Below are 18,880 nucleotides of genomic sequence, written 5' to 3' on the forward strand. Positions count from 1 at the left end.
CCCCTCCCCCTCCCTCTCCCCGCTCGCGCTGTAGGGGGGATGGCGCGGCGGCGCGAGCAGCTCCACAGCCTCCGGGTGCCGGCAGAGAAGCAATAGCCAGGGAGGGGAGAGAGCTGGCGGAAGAGCCAGGGAAGCAGCAGCAACAGCAACAGCGGCGGCGGCAGCAGCAGCAGTAGTCCTCTTCCCCTGGCTGCTCCAGGCAACGGCGCGGCAAGAGCCTCTCCCCGTCTGCTCGCGCTTGGCTAGAAAGAGCCGCCCGCTTCTCGGGCTGCGCGTGGCGCCCCGCAGGAGGGAGGGGGCGGGCTGCGCTGGGCCACGGCGTGCCCGGCACGCGCAAAAGGAGCCGCTCTGCCGCCGGTGCAGCCTGGATGTCAGAGGCTCCTCGCGAGCCGGCGGCCAAAGGCGCTCCGCAGCAGCAGCAGCAGCTGGAGAGAAGAGGAGGAGAAGGCGGCGAGAGAGGAGGCGACCCCGCGCACGGAGCCGGGACGCCGCAGCCGGCTCGCCCCGGCCATGGCCTCCAACTTTAACGACATAGTCAAGCAAGGCTATGTGAAAATCCGCAGCAGGAAGCTCGGGGTGAGTGGCGCCTGGCGCGCGCGCGCTTGCTTTGTTCCCCCCTTTTCGCCCTCTCTCTTTCTCGCTCTTGTCTGTCAGCGCCTGGGCGGCGGAGTTGGAGGTGGGGGTCGCCTGGTCAAGGCGGCGCTGCGAGCCAGCAGCCCGCTGTCGTTCCTGCGGCGGTGCTTTGGCAGGCGGCGTGGGGGGTCGGGCGGGTGGGTGTGCGGGGATGGCTCGGCGGCTCCTCGGCTGCTGGCAGCAGCAGGCGCGCTTGGATGGAGCTGCTGCTGCTGCTGCTCCTCCTCTCGACTATTGTTTGCCTCCCGTGCGTGTTTGCCCGCTTGCCTGCCTGCCTGCCGAGGTGGAGGCGATCATCGCGCTCGCGGGCGGTGCGGCCCGATCCCTGTCCGCGTTTACTCGGGAGTAGATCCAGCAGATTTCAGAGGCGCAGGACTCCCAGTTGAGGGCGTTTATAGGGTTGCAGCCTGTTTAGTGGGAAGAAGCCCATCGGGAATAGCTGTCGCTGCCCACAACCGATCTGGTCTGCGTTAGAAAGAATACCTGCGCGTTAAGCGGAGAGACAATGGAAACCCATCACCTGTTAAACTCGTTTCCGCCACCTTTATAGGCGGCAAGCCGAACGACTAAGGAGTAAGTCACACTGAGCACAGCGAGACTTGGATCTGAGTCAACATGTGGAGGATTGTGCTGTTAATCACACACTACTCCCCTACCCCTGCTGTGGCGTGGCTGCCTTTCCCGCAAACTGGGGAGAAGGGCATCGTTCCCTTTAAGCATTTTCCCCAAGCCCTGGCTCACCTTCTTTCCGATTCAGCTGAAATCTATAACAGGTTGAAATTGTGGCTGTGTCGAAGCTCCCGGCACTGTGTTAACTTTGTGCCTGTTGTATAGTGTGTGTTGGATGCATTGCGTTGAAAGGTGTGTTCGAAGGCACTCTGTCAGAAGAAAAGCTTTGAAAGGTCTACAGGTTTCAAAATAGCTCCTAGCGGCCTAGAAGTAGGAGGAAAGGTAGACAAATTAAGCAAAAGTAGCTGCTGAGTAGAGTGGCACACAGGTGATGGTAGGTAGAAAACATCTTTTGAATTGTATGCTCGATTTAGTATCGTTGGTGGAGAGGATACAGACTTAGCTAGACTAGGCAAAAGGATAATGGTACATTGAGCAGATGGACAGGAGAGTTGGCACAGTGATTGATGCTGCTGTCCCCTGTGACTAGACAACTGACCGATCTCAGAGTTTTTGGAGGCAAGGTTGGCTTCAGACAAAAGGTTGGAATCACCTGGAAAGGTGTATGAGAAAGTTGAGATAATTATTGGTAGAAGTATTTGCCTAACTTTCAACATGCACACATGCTTTAGAAATGTTACTTCTTGCTAGGAGCTGGCAGATACTATGACAATTCCAAAAAGTAGTAATGATAACTGTCTGGTTTTGCTCTAAAGTAAGAACCTCTTTAGAAATTTGTTAGGAAGAAAAAGGAGTATTGACCAGCTTGAAGGAAAATGTGGAAACCATGCAATGAACCTCTGATTTAAAGTTTAATTAGACTTATAGTTTGAGAGCAATACACTGAGATTTGATACGATACCATGGACAGAACCAGTCCTGAGCCATGAGATTAGGATATTAGCCTGTGCCAAAAGGAAAACAACAACAGTACAATTAAAACCAAGGAAATATTGTGATACCTGGAAAGCTGCTTGCTTTGGAAGTCATGTAAACATCTGTCTGACATCTTAGTGGTCACTAAAGCTATCAGTGGAGAGCTGTACTATGAAACACTGCTAGTCATTATGGTTATACGCTGCCACCAGGATCAGTGGTACAGTGCTCTGTTTGTCAATCTTGGGGAACAATAGTGAGACAAGTCTCTTGCCCTCATGTCTTGCAAGCCTAGCAGATTGACCATTGTGGGAAATGGCTGCTGGAGTAGATGGGCCTTGGTCTGATTCAGCGAAGGTCTTCTTATGTACTAACACCCACATGAGATCTCCTTTTTATTTTATCTGTGTTCTTTGCTTCTTCTTCCCTCCTTTTATCTGATGGGGAAGAATGTAACACACTTTAATAAACAAGTCTTGATAAACAATTGCCACCTCCTGCTCACTAAGCTTACTGGTTTTGATATAAAAAAGGTAAAGGGACCCCTGCCCGTACGGGCCAGTCTTGACAGACTCTAGGGTTGTGCGCCCATCTCACTTAAGAGGCCGGGGGCCAGCGCTGTCCGGAGACACTTCCGGGTCACGTGGCCAGCGTGACAAAGCTGTATCTGGCGAGCCAGCACAGCACACGGAAACACCATTTACCTTCCCGCTAGTAAGCGGTCCCTATTTATCTACTTGTACCCAGGGGTGCTTTCGAACTGCTAGGTTGGCAGGCGCTGGGACCGAGCAACGGGAGCGCACCCTGCCGCGGGGATTCGAACCGCCGACCTTTCGATCGGCAAGCCCTAGGCACTGAGGCTTTTACCCACAGCGCCACCTGCGTCCCCGGTTTTGATATATATATATATTTTTAAAAATATTTTTATTGATGGTTTTCTTTGTTTACAAAAGTATGTGCAATCTCTCTCTCTTTTTTCTCTCTCCAAGTAACATTTTTTTACAGTTTCATTTGTTGAGACATTAGGAAGAAAAAGGGGAAAGAGGTGGGGGGGAGGTGGGGGGGAACGTGAGTGGGGGTGGGGTCGGGTGGCGATGTTTCTATTTTACTTAATATATGTGGGATTTTGTGTCAGCATCGCTTGTGCAGGTTCTCTGCTATTCACTTGTGTTCCTTTGGTGGTGCGAGAGGTTGGGGTTGGCCTAGGGTTTGGTTGTTTGTTTGTGATTGGCTGTGGTGATCTTTGATTTCATGTGTGAGTGGGGTGGGTGGGTGTTTTGGATCAGGTTAGCCATATTGATTTGTATGCTGTTGGTGGATTTTTGTCAGTCTTGCTGGGCTGTGTATGTGATAAAGGGGAGCCCTACCGGGGTGAAGGTGTCTTTTCCTGTTTGTCCCCGTATCAGTTTCAGTTTATTGGTTAATTTTTTCTAGTAAGGCTGTTTCCCATACTATTTGGTACCATTGGTCCATGCTTACTCCTGACAGGTCTCTCCAGTGTCTGGTTTTGGTGTTTCTGGCTGCTGAAAGTAGGTGGGTTATGAGTTCTTTGTGGTGTAAATGGCCATTATTGTCTTGGAAGATGTTTAGTAGGGCTAATTCTGGGGTGATTTCTAATACTTGCTTAGTTATTTTACATATTTCTCGTATGGCTGTTGTCCAGAATAGTTGGATTTTGGGGCGCACCCCCCCCCCACATGTGGAGGTATGTGCCTGTGGAGGTGCACCCTCTCCAGCATGCTGGTTTTGATTTTGAAGGTGTTTTATGATGGTCAAAGGCGATTAATCTTGAAAGGAAAAGTTCACTTTTGCATCCAACTGTTTTTCTTAGTCTTTTGCTGAATGACTACCATTTGAGTTGGCTTGGCTGTTTTATGATGACATCCTTTTCTGTTAGCTTTGTACTGGAAGGAATGTGTTTTTGGGACACTATTTTAGATAGGCTCTCTCCGCAGGTGTCCTTCACTACAACACACACACACAATCTGAATGAGACTTTTCTACTTAAAACCTTGTAAAACATGTAGAATTGTAGTTTTCAAATACAAATGGCATCACTAATCAGCCCAGTTATAATATATAAGGTTATAATGTATATACCAACTTATGGCTACATGGTATTCACAGATGTTCCTAATAAATAAGTTCCTTGCTACATTCCATACTCTTCCTACACTAAAGATTCCCATGCTACTGTTTCTTCTGTTCTTACACATCCAGTTTCCGCTGCAGGTAAAGTCCATGGTGTTACTGTAAGCCTCTTAATTTATTTAACTTCTGGAAACATAACTGCACAGACTTGCGTGTAGCAAATTCAGCTTCTTTTCGCCAAATGAGGAACATGTGAATAGGAAATGCAGTCACTATTTTTTCTGAGGTACAAGTACTCCTATACAGAAAGGGAAATGCAAGTCACAACTGCTGCTCAATACGTTTAGTGTACCACTATGTGTTGCCTGCTGTACTGTCGTGGAAGTGAAATGGTCCACATTTGTAGGTGGGTTTTGTTCAGTACCATGTGAGGTACAATCATGTTGTGGAGAGTTATTTGATGGTAGGAGTTTTATACCCCTTATACAAAGGGCCTGCACTGGTCCCAAACTGAACCTGTCCCAGGTGAGAGGTGGGAGGGAAGTATTTTGTGGTTCATTGGCCTATTAGTGCTGCATAGTCTGTTCTTATATGTTTGGCAGTGATCTGTTGCAGGAAGGATATACATGTTTAGTAGTGTATGTGGGTTGAAATATTCTTTCGGTTTGGTGTTTGTATCATTCTGCATAGTAATTTTGTCTGATCTTAGTTGTATAGATGTGGTTATGATTATGATTATGAATGTGGACATTGTGTATTTATGTATCTGCATTTTGCTCGATTGAAATTGTGATTATTGTATGTCTATGTACTTCAATTTGATTTTCCTTCTGGTAAATGGCTTTGCGATTTGAGGACAGTATGCAATAGATAAATGGACTTAATACTTAAATAAATAATATAATGTTGATAATGTATAGTAGTGTTTCATCTGCCACTGTGGATGTGTCCTAGAGCATTGGGACAGCACCTGTCAGCAGTGCTGATCATGTGGGGCAAATGACCATTGGATGTGCCATCAATGTTGAACATCCAACCAGCCTTTGCTATATTAAATACGCACCAAGAAGGGTTTTACAGTATTAAGAACATACTGTTTGGAAACAGTTGCCCTAGGAGCAAAGAACCTTACTGGAGTGAAAGTAACATTTAATGATATATTCATTAGTTAATCTGGTTATTTTTGTGTTTTCAGCTGTGATCAAGAATGTTTTTCTTTCTCCACCTATGACTATGGACCTTTTTGTCAATTCGTCTGGCTATCAGGAACTCTCAATCAGGGTAATATGTTGAGGGAATCAGATGATATCAGAAAACTTGAGTTGGTGTGTGGTTGTGGGTGATCATTCTTCTCTGCATCAATATTAAGCATTATGTGCAGTTGTTGACTTTTAGCAACTGGCTTTCTGGTACCTTCCAAATGTCCATTATTACAACACAGACCAGCAGTATTCAGGCCTTCAGACTTCAAGGTGCTTCCATCCCTACTCCAGGGTAGGAATTGGCACAGTGGAAATGCATATGTTGAAAATGCTAGTTCCTTTTTAATAATTCTATATTTTGGGGGTACTGTTTTAGGATCAATCAGAAGATTTAATTTACAACCTGGTTCCAGTGTGCCCAGCAATGCAGCAATTTCTTTTATATAGCCACTTTTAATATTTCCTGCTCTATATGAGGAGAACATATAACAGACAGCAAACTGCATGCTTAAGCTGAAACTGTTATCTCGAGGGACTGTGTCTTATATATTTATATGAATGTGTTCCCCTTCCAAAAGAGATAAGAGAGAGGCCATGTGAAATTTAAAATTCTACAAGTGGCTAGAAGCTTATCACAGTGCTAATATATATTATCTTTGCCCTGGAAGCTGTGCTTTTCTTTGCAGAAAGGGTGTTCAAGGCTAAGGGAAGAATAATCATAAATTGACCTTTGGAACATTTCGCTATCTTGACAGGGCTGTTAATTCTGAGAGAACACAGTGGGGTTGTTGGAATCCCAATTACATACTATTGCGGTACAGCTGACATGAATGTGTGTGTTTTTAAGCAGCTTAAATCAAGGTAGAAAGGTTCCCTCATGCTCTTTGGCTGGATAGACACCACCCCCAAAATAATGTTTTAAACTGAATGGCAGTGTCAAACAATGTCTTGGGAAGTAATCACTAAATCTCAGCAGGCCTTAGAAGGTTAGTATTATTGCTGCTTGATGCCAGGGCAGGATGACATTAGTTCAGTAGAACAATGGAACACAGAAAACCTTATTGGGAAGCAAGAATTTTTCATACTTCATACAATAAGGGAAATAAATCTGATAATGCTTTATATTGAAACTAGATATGCCATTGGCACAGAGGAAATATTTGGGGTATGCTCAATATTTCTTTACTCATCATGATACTACCTTTTTCGTGTGATGGAAAATAGTGATGTATTAGGACTTGTAAAGCTTTTGAAAGAGTACAGAGATTTCTGTTGCAAGTTGGAATTCTGAGATCCCATTCTCTATATGTAGTTGTGTGTGCGCGCGCATGCGCATGCAGACACAAACATAGAAACTGTGAAAGAGGTCATAACCAAAAGCGCAAAGACCAAACCCCAAAGTCTTTTGTTACCAAGTGGTAATGATGCCGATCAGTGGGCCAATCAGAGAAAACTGTATCTTTGGTGCTCAAACCCATACAATCAACAATAAAAGTAATGGTTCTGTATAAAGTATATTTTGTACACAATGCTTGAACTACCTTGGAATGTATTTTATACCATTTATGTTAATGGGTGTAGAAGAGAAATTGGCAAAGAGGCATTGTAATGTGAATGAACATTTTTGCCAGTGGCGGTTGCAATCTAATTGAATGAAGGGCTAATTTGTAATGTCTGAAAGCAACAACATGTTTGAACTGGAACAAGTTAAAGCTATGCAATGACTCTCAGGGTCCATCAAAGCATAATTCTTATTTATTTGTTTGTTTGTTTGGGCAGTCTGGATACCTTTCACCTAGATAACACTTCTATTGAGGAGATATTATGTCTTCCCCAGTACAGTTTCCAAACAGCTGCCATAACATTGTTATTATTATTATTTATTTTATTTATATACCGCTCTATACCCGGAGGTCTCCGGGAAGTTCACAGAACAAAATCAAAATATAAAACCACAAGATATATAATCCAAACATAAACAACAACCCAATACGCCCCCCCAAAAAAACCCCCACATATTAAAAGGGCATAGAACACTGGAAAAATTTATTCCTCTCTCCACCATACAGTGTGATTATTATGTGAATGTAACTGTTTTTCTTTTAAAGGAAGCAGCATTAGGCAATTCTGAAGATCTAATAGATGGCCAGTAATAACCGGCAATCAGTACTGTGAAAAATGATGAGAGGAAGGGAAAGCTTAAATATGGTCCTCACTCTTCACCTGATATATGTGTTTGCAGGATTTGCCCTGCCATAGAGCACTATGATGGAAGGGTGGATGAAGGCAGGAACTGGTGTCAAGTTCAGCAAGCCTTTTTTTAGTGTCAGTCCTAACAGAGTAGAACAATTGGACACTTCAGACTCCAAAATGTCTTGGACCAGCACAGTGTGAGTGTGAATGTATTAGAAAATGGAATTGTTGGGAATAAGGAGCTGATTCAGTCTCCCCAGGTGCTGGGAAGGCCATTAATTCAGGAGGGCTGAAGACATCCCTCTGAAACCTGAGTCTTAGGACCCAAGATCAGCACTGTGTGCAACTGTAGACAGAGAAGTATGTTTGGCAGTAAATGTTTCAGAATGCATTGGGAAGTCATGTCATTATACACCATATGGAAGCTTGGTGTTTATTTGCCTTGATAATTTAAGAGGGATGTTTGGTGGGAGAGCACATACTTTGATGGGTAAGTTGTGTGCCAGGTTCAATCACCAGCATTAATGGCTACTGGGAAAGGTTCCTCTCTTGAACCTTGGAGAGCCAGTGCTGTCAGTAGAGACAACACTGAATTAAATGGACTTTGTATAAGGCAGTTTCCTATATTTTCATAACTCATTTCAAATGCTGAAGAATACAGAACTTCATTCAGATGATTTCAGGAATGGCTCATCTATAAAAACAATCCTCAAATCTACACAGTTATACCTCTAATACCATGCATTTGTTCAGAAAAATGAGAATTTTGTTTAAAAAAAAAGGCTAAGGCTTGAAGTCATAACATGATGCTTCAGTAATGCTTATGAATTACACAAACTGTCATGATTTGAATATTCCTTGAGAAGGTGGATTCCATCTTTCAAAAAAGTAAAAAGTTCATGTTTTAAAAATCAACATTTTTTTGTGAAGCAGATATGAGGAAAGTAGTCCCACAACGGCTCATGCAAGTTTTAATATAAATCTCATAGAAAACATAGCTGCTTTTGCTCTCTTTCAGGCAGGTGGCCAATCCATTATAGAAATTCTTTCAGTGTTTTTGTTATATTCCATCTTTCTTTATGGTTGAGTAAACCTTGGCTGGGAATCAAATTAAAGGTTTTCTGATCTAATGCAACCCATGGAGTGACTGTTAAATGATCACTTGGGTGAAAGTGTTCTAGTACTGAAGGAATAATATTGTTAACTTTCTGAAAAGCAAGTTAGGGGGGGAACCACTGAATGCTAATAGAAGTCTTAATATACTTACTTCCTCTTTTTGTTCTAATTTATATATCTCACTTCTGGAGAAAATGGGACAAACCTATCTTTTGGATATAAGACAAGATGGTAGGTATTCCTTGGTTTACAGCTTGTTGAATTCTTTACTCCATGTTTGGACGCAAGTGTTTCTTCCTGTGGTGGAAGAGGTAACTTTTGCCATTTCCCCCTGCAGACCCTTGCACCCCCTGAAAATTTAGTCTGCAGTTCTGTAAGACCGTCAGAAAGGTTGCAGAGAAAAACAGCAAAAAATGCTTCTTCCTGCCTTCAGCCAGTGGGAGCCTCTGCTTCAAGGATACCACGGATCTGTGGTGTGTCTGAAAAAAACACAGTTAAAACTCATACATCATATAGCGCAGTGCATTGCAATTGCTACAACAGTCAGAAAAATATATTAAGTGTTCTATCAAGGCTTTCAGCAATTTTCAAGTGATTCCTGGGGTAACATTTGAGGACCCCTGTTCTCCAGGATTAAAAGCCTTCTACTGAAAGAAGATGTTCCCACTCAAACCCAACTCTGCATTTAAGACAGAAAGTATTACATTAATTTCAAGGTACCACTTCAAATGTTCATTTCTCCTACCATCAGTTCTACCAACATGCAGAACTAAAGCAGGAATGACAGAGGATTTTTAATCCTACACTCTATGAAAATAGGCTTATCCTGCAACAGGGAGAAGGAAAGTTAAAGAACAACTTGATACTATTTGTCAACAATTCAGAGCAGTTATACGATGAACAATTGTTATAAATACAAATTGAAATGGATGCAAACTGAAGGGAGCCTGGTGGGAGCCTGGTTCACATTGGGTACAGTGGTACCTCCGTTTGCGGATGGGATCCGTTCCGGAGGTCCGGTCAGATCCCGAGGTTTCTACAACCTGAAGACTGCTTCTGCGCATACACAGAAGCAGCGAAACCCGGTAAAATACTTCCGGGTTTGCCACACGCACATCCTGAAGTTTACATAACCAGAGGGTTACGTAAACGGAGGTACAACTGTATTGCAAACCAGCTCACGTGTCTATCTGCCTTAGGGACATACAAGAGTATATTCTGAGATATTAGCCTTTGTTGGTAGATGCCCTGTTCCAAAGAGTTACATGCACTTACGCATGTGTGAAAGTCCATGCTAATTATGATAGCAATGGCTGCTTGCATAGGTTTGTTTTCTTTAGGTAGATTTTTTTCATAGAAGTGAATGGGGAAGATTATCTGGACAAGGAAGTCCCTTTTATGCACTTAGCATCAAGTGTTTTGTTTTAATGTTTTGGGAGCCAGCATATGAAGGGAAAGCCAGAAGGGCGCTCTATAAATATTGAAAGAAATATCTGAAGCAGATTACTGGATCAAGTTGCATTAATAGCATACCCTCCAACATTTCTCCAATGGAAAAGGGATGTCCCATTCTATAATGATAATTTTATTATTTATACCCCACACATCTTATTGGGTTGCCCCAGGCGCTCTGGGCTGCTTCCAACATGTATAAAAACATAATAAAACATTAAACATTAAAACAACTTCCCTATACAGGATTGCCTTCAGATGGCTCTGGATAACTCCATACTCGCCAACATTTCTCCAATGAAAATAGGGACATCCTAAGGAAAAGTGGGACATTCTGGGATCAAATCAGAAACCAGGACAGCTTCTCTAAATCAGGGATGTCCCTGAAAAATAGGGACACTTGGAGGGTTTGTCATGGGAATCTCAGAAGGAATTAAGAGTATATGTGTTTTACGTTTGATTAATCCTACGGCGGTTGGTGGGGATCTGTCCATTTTGTCTTCTCTCTCTCATTTTTCCAATCTTAAGTTCATTTCTCCACATTTTTACATAAGTATACATTTTTTTTAAAGTCCTCAAGAAAACCCAGCAGGATTTTACTGCAGATTTCTCCTAGCAATCTTATGTTTGTATGCAGTTTTGATCAATATACTCAGTTTTGCATAGCAATTTCCCCTAACATATAAACATGCAGTTTCATATCTTCATCGATAGATACATTTGTAAGAACACTGTACCCCAATATATGTATTTTTGTACACATTACTTGGCTGGAGAACGGCATTTGAAAATTAGGGATTTTGAAGAATGCCTGTATTTCAGTAAGTGTGAACTAGGGTTGTGCACCTTTAAATGTGAACTGAATCTAATTTCTCCCCCATCCCCTACTGCTACATAAATTTACTGAATTGTAAGCTTTGCTTTCAGATTTAAAATTCACGTATCACATTTTTATCAGCTAAAAATTCCTTTGCCGGGATTGGATTCCTTGGATTGTTGTACACGAAGCTCTAAAGATTCAGGGCATTATTGAAGCTGTCGTTCCCTAGAAGAACACAAAAATTTCAAGCTGTTAGTTAAAAGCAGTCAGAAATATTTGATTATTTACTTCTGTATGCCAGCTGCCTCACAACTTTGCTTTTTATTGGCATGCTGAGTGAAAGTGTTATCCCTAGAGGCAAATGTCACTCAGTTTTGAGTAAGTCCTCCTCCTGCTTTCATTTACGGAGAATTATTAAAATGAATGCAACAATCCTGTAGGCCTAGTAAAAGGCAGCGATTGGTCAGTAAATTAGATTTTACCAAGGGCCACTCCTTTGTATCTCTTACTACCGACATCTCTCATTTTTTCATCATGATGACAGCAGTGCCCCCTCCTTCAGTTTTTGCTGCTGCTTTAGTGTAGCAGCTGCACCTAGTGAGGTGCTTCACCTGTGTCTTATCCCTCTCTGCCTCACTATAGCTGGAACTAGAGAGTCTTCCCTCAGAGAGGGGCATTCTGAGTGGGATGGTCATGAAAGTACCTTTGGCATTGCGGCGGTGACAAATGATGCTTAACGTTGGGGGGAAAGTTTTAAAGTTACAATTTGATGGCTGGTTGTGGAATAGCAGGCACCATGTGAAGGAGTCTCATTTTGCCAATGAAAAGGTTGTCCCTAGTTTTACCATAGACTAATACACCATATGCAGTGTAATTATATTCCAAGGCATTTGTCAGTAAATCATAGCCTATTCTTTTGAAATCTGAGTGCTGTTATTTTTCTTTTTTAAAAAATGCTGACTGAGGCGTATTTGCATGTGCTCCCAGCAGTATCGGAGCAGACTCTCTATGGTTATAATCATATGTTTAAAGCAGCTTGTTGGTGAATAAATTTATTTTCCTCCTGGCGGAGTTCCGATTATGTGAGGAGGAGAAGCCTGATTGACCCTGTCCATGTGGCCATGGTATTTACATCCATGCCCCTGGAGCATATGTGGAAGTGACTTCCAGGCTGCTGTCTGTTAGTGTAAAGAGTTCTTGATTGACAGGAGTGAAAATCAGATGCAGCACAATCTCCGGTCTTTAACTTATGTCATGCTGGATGTTTCAGCAACTATTATGAAAGGAGCAATATCTGGAGGATAATCTCTATCTATGGTTTTGTGTGCTTGGATTACGTGATTAACTGGGGAGTTTCCTTAACCACAGCTTTGTATGGTTGATCTGGGTGTGATTGTTTTATTTATTTATTATTTAAATATGCACACGATACTAGAGTAAAAATGGCAAGCACTTGAGTAAAAGCTGGTTGTCAAAGACTTTCAGGTTTAGAAAGTCTTTTTGAATAATGCAGTTTTTAGAGATTTCTGAAAGCAAGCAGGGATGACTCCTACCAACTCCTCCATTGGCAAGGAGTGCCACAAGACAGGGGGCTACCACACCAAAGACCCAGTTCCTAGTAAAGGCCTGCCAAATCTCTGGGATTTTGAGATCTTGCAGGGTTGTTTTCTGTTGCTGTAAATCTGTGCAGAAAAACACAGTCTCATGAATGTTCAAAAAAGCAAAGCTGACTTGCAATTATGATTAGAGGCTGCTTGCAGCAATTTGAGTTTCTTTGGTGCTTGGATTCCTGGATGGGTTTTTAGAGTATACATACCTCTAGGGTTATCTAAATGTTCAGTCAGAGTAGCAGTCATGGGGCAAGCACCTAATAATGTGCAATCCATGCACTGACATCATGCCTTGCTGTTCAAACCTGTGGCTAAACATGCAGGTGCCTGCTCAGATGGTAAAAAGTGTGTTTGGGCAGAGATTGAAATAGATACTGACATAGGTGTCTCTGAGTGGAGTTTACAGCCCCGCAAAATTGTCTGCTCTTTGTTATTGCTGCTTGTATTCCTATGTAGCTGAATGTGGTGTTGCCCATTACCATGAAACCTAGAGGACTGAATAGTCTGTGTGCTTAGACTTTTAGCAACATTGTTTTAAGTACAGTGAGCCATAGAATGCAAATCATTTGGCTTCTGGGTCTTGCAACTTTCTTTCCTTAATTTATTTTGCATAGAGGTTTTATGGAGTTTCCCTACTGCATTTGATGTGCAATTGTGTAGCACTTTATGCTTAAAAAAACCCAAAACCCTGAAAACAAAAGTTACCACAGACATCCCCCTCAATCGATACTCAAAATGTTTGTGTTACTCACAATCTGGCCGTTTCGCTACATGCAGAATGTGGATGAAACTCATTCTGGTAGACCCCACAAGACAGCCAGTTGATGTAACTGGTTGGATATGTTTGTGTTAAGCAGAAGCAGTTTCATGGATTGAATTAAGGATAAAGGTAAAATTCCACATGAAGGTAATTTCATTTCTTGCGACAATAAAACGAAAAGGCTTAAAGTATCTTTTAAAAAATCCACAAGTTTATTATAGCCTATTATAATCTTTCATAGACTACAGTACACTTCATCGGATACAGGAATTGCTATCCCGAGTACATAGTGATGTCCACCACCAAGAGAAAACCGAGGATCAAGCCACATAGTAATTTGTAGATATGGGGCTTTGGAACAAATGGGAAAGTAAGGCAAGGCCAGGACCTTGGATTAGGACCAAGTTGCTGGTTGGAGATTGCATTCACTGATCCTAGAGCTGAGGCAGAAAATGCAAGCTCTCTCAGTAATTATCTTGGAGCAACTGGCAGAGCTTTGTCTATGAGTTAGGCAGTCAAAATGTAAGCCCCTCCTCCTGTTCCGTAAAAGGGTCACTACCTTTGTCTGCATCCACTGGCTTTTTCTACTGAATGGTGTTTGAAGATGTGGGGAGCGCTCTGAGAAAAGCATATTAGGAGGCATCTATGGAGTATGTGGTCAAGTCACTGGAGCCTGGGAATTGCCTCTTTTTTGGCTTTGCATGGGGCTCTAGCAATTATTGACTACCATGTGTGTGTTTGCCCGCATGCACAAACACTGTCATTTTATAAAAAGCAAACAGTGATGCAATCTGAGCATTTGCTGGCAAAAGAAGGGCATGGCTAAAGCTGCTCGTGTGCGACCTGGAAGTAGCTGAAGATTTATATGGTGCCAAGCAGTCAGAATATCTTTTAACATTGTCTGAACAATGGCACATCAACTGACTGCTGAGCACCCATTGCAGGAGCCATGCCTAGGGCAAATGTTCTGTCTGTCTTGGTGGATGAGTGAGTCCTGATCTCTTTATTGCTACAGATGTGTAGTCAAATGAGTTGCCGTGTCTATGCATAAAGGCTTGTAGTGTCATGCCTTTGGAGCTGCCCGTCAGCCACATGAAACTTCTTGCATATCAAAAGTATTCCAGCGATGTCACATTATGACAATCTTACTGTTCCAACATCTGTTCTTTTGTTATCTGTAAGCAAGAAAATAATTTAACCAGTGTTAAATAGATGTCCCTTTCAATATGTCAACATTAATTATGCTTGCATGTTTTATTCAAAATTGCAGCTTTTGTTAGCATAGTTTGCCTGCCTTCTAGGCATTATTCTAGAATTATAGCTAGAAATAAAGTTGTGTGTGTGTGTATCTCAAATAACATTAACTTATTGGTCTGTTTGTTATGGCAAAATGCAAGGAGATGTGTAAAGAATACTGTGGATATTTAGATTCTAGATTCAAGGGCTATACACTTTGTCAGTTATATCATCGTAACTCCATTGTAAAGATCATAGAATCATAGAATCATAGAGTTGGAAGAGACCACAAGGGCCATCGAGTCCAACCCCCTGCCAAGCAGGAAACACCATCAGAGCACTCCTGACATATGGTTGTCAAGCCTCTGCTTAAAGACCTCCAAAGAAGGAGACTCCACCACACTCCTTGGCAGCAAATTCCACTGTCGAACAGCTCTTACTGTCAGGAAGTTCTTCCTAATGTTTAGGTGGAATCTTCTTTCCTGCAGTTTGGATCCATTGCTCCGTGTCCGCTTCTCTGGAGCAGCAGAAAACAACCTTTCTCCCTCCTCTATGTGACATCCTTTTATATATTTGAACATGGCTATCATATCACCCCTTAACCTCCTCTTCTCCAGGCTAAACATGCCCAGCTCCCTTAGCCGTTCCTCATAAGGCATTGTTTCCAGGCCTTTGACCATTTTGGTTGCCCTCCTCTGGACACGTTCCAGTTTGTCAGTGTCCTTCTTGAACTGTGGTGCCCAGAACTGGACACAGTACTCCAGGTGAGGTCTGACCAGAGCAGAATACAGTGGCACTATTACTTCCCTTGATCTAGATGCTATACTCCTATTGAAGCAGCCCAGAATTGCATTGGCTTTTTTAGCTGCCGCGTCACACTGTTGGCTCATGTCAAGTTTGTGGTCAACCAAGACTCCTAGATCCTTTTCACATGTACTGCTCTCAAGCCAGGTGTCACCCATCTTGTATTTGTGCCTCTCATTTTTTTTGCCCATGTGCAATACTTTACATTTTTCCCTGTTAAAATTCATCTTGTTTGTTTTGGCCCAGTTCTCTAATCTGTCAAGGTCATTTTGAAGTGTGATCCTGTCCTCTGGGGTGTTAGCCACCCCTCCCAGTTTGGTGTCATCTGCAAATTTGATCAGGATGCCCTTGAGTCCATCATCCAAGTCGTTGATAAAGATGTTGAATAAGACCGGGCCCAAGACAGAACCCTGTGGCACCCCACTAGTCACTCTTCTCCAGGATGAAGAGGAACCATTGATGAGCACCCTTTGGGTTCGGTCAGTCAGCCAGTTACAAATCCACTGAGTGGTAGCATAGTCAAGACCGCATTTTACCAGCTTCTTTACAAGAATATCATGGGGCACCTTGTCAAATGCCTTGCTGAAATCAAGGTAGGCTACATCCACTGCGTTCCCTTCATCTACCAGGCTTGTAATTCTGTCAAAAAACGATGCATTAAAGATACAACACTAGATGGCGCTGTAGAGCAAAAAACCTTATGTGATTTTACATAGGGGTTTCTTTTCTTTTCTTATAACAATCCACTTTACATCATTTTTCCCGTGTGTAGATTCAGCCCAAGACAGGAAAAAGAGCCATTGTATCAGCCCAATCTGATAAATTACTTGGCATTTTTAACTGCCATGTGGAAACTTGTTATTTGTGTGGTTTCTAGCAAGGCTAGATTCAGTCCTAGCATATAGGGACAATTCTGTCTATATGTAGAATCTTAAATGTGACCATACTAGTTACAGCTGCCATGAAAGACTATTAGGGTTCTGTCCAACCAAGACTTAGATGCACTGAAATAGACTTAAGTTAGTCAAGTTGATTGATTTCAGTTAGTTTACTTGGTGTATGACTTAGTTGGATTTATCCTGTAGGATAGTGTAAAGGGGGTCATACTTGGCCAGTATGCTTGTGCAACACTTGTGCTGATAGTGACTGCATCACCGGCACTTAGTTTTGCATGCTTTTCTCCCAATCCTATGCACCCTTGACAAAAGGATATAGATAAGCCAAGATGCAGCCTCCATGCCTGGAAGGCTATAACCGTTGAATTACAGGGCAGGTGCTATTCAACTGACATGAACCATCAGGTTAATGTTTGAGTGAAGAAATAATTTCTGAAGCAGGTCATATTCCAATGCAGCTGTAGATGAAACAATGATTGATTTCGTTCTACATGGATGTTTGTGTGAAAAAGAAGTCAAGCTAATTAATCAGTCCACATTTAAAACTAAGGTGTGGGGATAATCAGAACTCTCCCCAGGCCACACTCCTCACCAGCCCTGCTCTACACCCTCCCCAGGACTGTAATGTAATTTCCCCAGGACTGTAATGTATATTGAACTTTTGATCATGCTTCCCACTTGCCTGGGTGAAGGATAGTGTGATTGTGTAGCAACTAGAATACTGCACATTTGTTGTTCTGACTATTTATGCATGTGCCCTCTGCCCAGACACAGAAATGCTGCCCTTGGGTGGAAAGGGGTTCCTTAACACTGCCCTGGACTGTGGTTAAATAGTACTGATCCTAGTAGAGAACTCTGTTGTTTGTGTTCTTTTATCTTTTTAAGACTTTCTGTCTTTCTATTTTAAGGCTTTCTATCTCCACCTCCCAGCCACCTTTGTTAAGAAAGGTGAGAGAAAGTTGGGAAGCAAAGATGAATCAATATCGTATAATATTTTAACATATTCTGACCCTAATTAATGACTATTTCTTCTGGCTGAAGGTAATTATTTGAACAGTTCTCCATGGTGTAATACAACTCTTTGGGACTTCATTGTCTAATCAAAAGAAAATCAATGGAAGCTTAAGTTAAATGAATGTAGTCAATTAATAGTGAGTCTTCACTATTGATGAAATGTTTTTTAACTTAAATTTTTTAAAACAATAAAAGCACCTCTGCTTTTCAGTAAGAAAAGTCTTCCTTTGACTTTGAACTTTTCAACTGCTACTGTTGGAAAGCTCTGTTGAAAGATTTTACACATGGAGATGCTCAATGGCTTATTTGCACTCTTGAAACATTGCTTTCCATTGAAGGCATGTCATGTGTTTACCTAATTTGATCATCAAATTACTAACGTCTCAGAACTGCAAAATGCAGTCCTTAGAAAATACTTCTGACTGAAATAGTTCAAAAGCTACAAGAGAGGCTGTATTTTTGTTTGAGGGTTTTACATTATACTGTTGTTTTTGTTACCTTTTCAGGTTACTCTGTGTTTAGAAGGAATCAGAAAAAATAAGGATCTACAGAGCAGAGCGTATTTGCAGACAGAACCAGTTTCACATGTGGTTATTCATATACCTGTTATGTTCCATTTAAACATATACTTATTATGCCACGGTTGTCACAGAAACACAGACAGCAAACCACAATCTGCAACCAAGGTTGGACATTGAATTGTTAATCTTTGCTTGTGTTAACTGTGGTTTTCATGGCATCCAAACTTGGTGTTCTGGCTTAATCCTACTTTGTTGCATCATTCTACCTCTGTCACCCACCAGGCTAGATTGGAGGGAAGAGTAGTTACATGATGAAACTGAAACTAAGACGTTCCCTGTTGCTTCTCAGACCACTGCATCCTTCCCTCTGCTTGATAATAGGCTCCTTTTCCTTCACCTCCTTGCTGACATGCTTTCCACTATGACTGCCTATTTCTGCAGGAACCTTGTGAAATCATTTTTTATACCTCTTCCGAGGCATACTTGGGTTATTGTCAGTCCTAATCAGACTCTACCAACAAATGCACAAAATGGTTCAAAAAATGGGACCCAGCCACTCACTTTCTGCAACAATCTACCTACACCCTTTCCTGAAAAACCTAAGTTTTGCTTAAAACCATTGTTCTGCTTATTGTCAACAAAAATGTTAGTGCTGGAAAAGGTTTTTTCACTGGAAAAAAGTGGCCACAACAGGAAGGATTTTTGTTTGGAAGAATTGGAAGGAAATGGTAAACAAAGAGAACGTTTAGGATTGTGAGTGAGATGTCCAGGGTTTGCTGAAAGTAGATGAAGGTCTTGAAGGGGTGAGTGTGTTCATGTTCTCCCCCCCCCTTTTTATTTTTTTTGCTGCTGGCTTATGGCAAGAGAGCCAGAAATGTGATGACGCTTCGATAGTTTTTGTCTGTTGCAAAGCACTTTGGTATAGCAGACAGAGATTTGAAGAGGAGGCAGGAGAACAACAAGCCAGCACTAGTATTAAAAAACAAC

At 42.2% G+C, this 18,880-nt stretch overlaps 1 protein-coding gene across 1 annotated transcript in view; it reads left to right on the forward strand.

Annotated features, from left to right (window-relative positions):
- The first annotated feature begins 266 nt into the window (after positions 1-266).
- Positions 267-18,880, forward strand: part of DOK6 (docking protein 6) — a 188,537-nt gene continuing 169,923 nt past the window's right edge. The window contains exon 1 of the mRNA XM_053396618.1: positions 267-576. Coding sequence (XP_053252593.1) covers positions 511-576 — 66 coding nt within the window. The 5' untranslated portion in view covers positions 267-510. The remainder of the gene's footprint in view (positions 577-18,880) is intronic.

This window comes from Podarcis raffonei, chromosome 7 (genome assembly GCF_027172205.1).
Source record: "Podarcis raffonei isolate rPodRaf1 chromosome 7, rPodRaf1.pri, whole genome shotgun sequence".
Taxonomy (NCBI): domain Eukaryota; kingdom Metazoa; phylum Chordata; class Lepidosauria; order Squamata; family Lacertidae; genus Podarcis; species Podarcis raffonei.